At 63.4% G+C, this 3387-nt stretch overlaps 1 protein-coding gene across 1 annotated transcript in view; it reads right to left on the bottom strand.

Annotated features, from left to right (window-relative positions):
- Positions 1-2322, bottom strand: part of LOC104833322 (HLA class II histocompatibility antigen, DM beta chain) — a 5126-nt gene extending 2804 nt beyond the window's left edge. Inside the window, exon 1 of the mRNA XM_010569910.1 lies at positions 2288-2322. Within this exon, the coding sequence (XP_010568212.1) occupies positions 2288-2321 (34 nt within the window). The 5' untranslated portion in view covers position 2322. The remainder of the gene's footprint in view (positions 1-2287) is intronic.
- Positions 2323-3387: the final 1065 nt, after the last annotated feature.

Raw genomic sequence — 3387 nt, 5'->3', positions numbered from 1 at the left:
TGCCACCCCCCCATGATGGGGGGGGTCACCGTCCTATGGAGGCTTTGCTTTGACACCCACCCCCAGACTGGGCTGGGGACTCGGGCGTTTAGGGTGGCTGCACCCAGGGGTTCACATGTGTGGCCCCCCCCACACCTTCAACAGGGCTTCCGCTTGTAGCGCTAACCCCTCCCCCCTCCCAGTAACCCCTCTGCCTCCAAACTGGGAGCACTGGGAGAGGCCCCCCCCTACTCGTGAGGATCACCACGGACAAAGCCACTCAGGGATGGGGACCACAAATGTTTTTATTTTTGGGAGGGGGGGGTGGCTGAGGGGCACGCCCCCGCCCATCACAGTTGGGACCTCAGAGTTTGGTCACTGTGTGGTCATGCATGGCCATGGAGGGACCAGGACCGGGACCAGGACCAGAACCGGGACCGGGACCGGGACCAGGACCGGGACCGGGACTGGGACCAGATCCAGGATGGCGACCAGGACCAGGACCGGGACCGGGACCGAGACCGGATCCAGGATGGCAACCAGGACCGGGACCGGGACCAGGACCGAGACCAGGACCAAGACCAGGACAGGGACCAGGACCAGAACTGAGACCAGGACCAGGACCAGGATTGAGACCAGATCCAGGACCAGGACTGAGACCAGATCCAAGATGGGGACCAGGACCACGACCAGAACCAGGACCAAGACCAGATCCAGAACCAGGACAAGAACCAGGACTAGGACCAGGACCAGGCGCTGTCAGACATAAGAAGATGAATTAGGGACACCCCTAATTCAGGTGGGTGCCATGTCCCCCACGTGCCACACGTGCGTCCCCCATGCCTGTCCCTCACCCGGAGCCTGGCGGCAGTAGCTGAAAGTGCCAGCGGTGAAGACCACCAGCCCCACGGTCATTACCACCGCCGCCGCCACCACCTTCACCGTCAACCCCGGGGACAAGCCGGGACCTGCGGGGACAGAGCGGCCGCGCTGAGCCACTGAGGACCCAGCCGTCCGGGTGCCGTGTCCCCATCACCCGCCCTCACCCCAGTCCTCGCAGAGGGGCCGGTCCAGGCTGGCGTGCTGCACCGAACACGTGAAGGTGTCCCCAACCTTGGCGGTGACCGTCAGGGTCACCTGCGTCTGGTAGGTCCAGTCGCCGTTGGGCAGGAGCTCGGCGTTGTCCCCGGTGGCCACCACGTCCCCATTGTGCAGCCAGAGGACCATCACCTCGGCGGGGTAGAAGCCCCAGACGTGGCAGGTGAGGAGGACGGCATCGGGGGTGTTGGGGAGGGGGACGGAGACGATGCGGATTTGGGGTGGTGCTGGGGCAGGGAGGGGACAGTCAGGTCCCCTCCTCACCCCGTGATGTCCCCGTGCGTGTCCCTGCGCAACGTACCTGTGCATTGCCCCTGTGCAATGTCCCCGTGCAACGTCCCCGTGCATATACCCACACGCGTCCCATACGATGCCCTGTGCAATGTCCCCGTGCAATGTCCCCGTGCATTCCCCGTGTAATGTCCCCGTGCAATATCCGTGTGCAACGTCCCATTCAATGCCCCGTGCAACATCCCCGTGCAGCATCCCACATGACATCCTCATGCAATGCCCCACATGCTCCCTGTGCAATGTCCACACGTATTGCTCCATGCCACATCCCTGTGCAACATCTCAGTCAATGCACCGTGCAACGTCCCCGTGCAACACCCTGTACGATGCCCTGTGTGACGTCCCTGTGCAATCTCCCCATTCAACGCCTCATGCAACGCCCCATGCAATGTCCCCGCGCAACATCCCCATGCAACGTCCCTATTCAGCGTCCCCATGTATTCCCCATCCAACGCCTTGTGCAACACCCCGTGCAACATCCCGTGCAAAGCCCCATGCAAACGCCCCATGCAACGCGCCGCAGGGCTCACTCCGCCGCAGCGCCGTGGAGGACCAGAATCGGGGGGCCAGGTCGCGGCAAGCCCGGCGCCGGGCTTCGGCGCGCTGCACCCAGGCGGTGCCGTTGTTGAGGATGGCAGCGAGGATGGTGGCGTAGGGATGGAGCAGCCCCCAGTCGCAGGGGGCGAAGTGCCGGGCGTCGGGCTCGTAACAGACCAGCGGGTTCTTGTTGAAGACGAGGGTGAAGCTGAAGGCCAGCGTAGAGCCGTTGTTGGCCAGCGGGCAGGAGCTGGCCACGTGCACCAGGAAGGCGCCTACAAGGGGGGGACGCGGGGGTGGGAAGGGTCCCCAGGGGTTGGGGACATTGTTCCCCCCCAATAACTTGCTTTCCCCCCCCTCCCCCCCCCCCCCAAAATCCTACCTGCCCCCCGGCAGCTCAGCGCCAAGCCCAGCATTCCCAGCACCCACATGGCCAGCGGTGGGTGCCGGTGTTATCGGGCGCAGCGGGCGAGCTCCGGCTTCTCCCCGTGGTGCCCTGCCTTCATCCCCACCACATGCCAACTCCCGCCTCTTCCTCCTCCTCCTCCTCCTCAGGGCTTGTCCCCAGGGATTTGATCCCGGTGCTCTGCGTCACCGGCGATGGGCGAAGCCAAGTGGACTGTGCCCCGGCGCTGGGCTTGGCACGGCAGGAACCTCGCCCGTGCTTTCCCGGTGGGGAAACTGAGGCACGCCTCTGGGGATGGCTCTTTGGGGTGTGGGGGGGATGCAATTCAGCTCAGCCCCAGTATAGGATGGTGGAGAAGACACTGCTGCATCCTCTCTGTGGCCACCTCCCCATCTCTGGCAGTGGGGAAACTGAGGCACACCTCTTGGCAATGATTCCATGGGGAGTGTGATCCGGCTGAAGCCCAATATTGGACAGCGGAGAAGCCACCACCATGGCCACATCTCACCCTTCCACCCTTTTGTGATGGGGAAACTGAGGCATGCCTGCTGGGCATGGCCCTGGAGGGGGGTGTGATGCAAATGAACCCCAATATTAGACAGCGGAGAAGCCACTGCTGCAGCCACCTGCCCCTTCCCAGCAGGGAAACTGAGGCACACCTCTGGGGGGGGTGTGTGCGATCTGGCTGAACCCCGATATCAGACACCAGAGAAGCCACCGCCGTGTCCTCCCCATGGTCAATTCTCACCCTCCCACCCTTTGGCAGTGGAGAAACTGAGGCACGCCTGTTGGGGATGACTCTTTGGGAGAGGTGACGCAGCTCAACCCCAGTATCAGACAGCGGAGAAGCCACCACCGTGCCCTCCCCATGGCCACCTCCTGCTTTTCCACCCTTTGGCAGTGGGGAAACTGAGGCACGCCTCTTGGGAACAGCTTTTTTGGGGGGGAGGTTGATGTAGCTCAACCCCAATATCAGACAGCGGAGAAGCCACCATCAGGTCACCTCCCAGTGTGGGGTGGGGGACAGACGATGACACGGGCCACAGCCACAGACAAGAGGTTTAATTGTTGCGGGG

Source organism: Haliaeetus leucocephalus, unplaced genomic scaffold (genome assembly GCF_000737465.1).
Source record: "Haliaeetus leucocephalus isolate CR32 unplaced genomic scaffold, Haliaeetus_leucocephalus-4.0 Scaffold282, whole genome shotgun sequence".
Taxonomy (NCBI): Eukaryota; Metazoa; Chordata; class Aves; order Accipitriformes; family Accipitridae; genus Haliaeetus; species Haliaeetus leucocephalus.
This window is presented reverse-complemented; position numbering and strand designations above follow the sequence as displayed.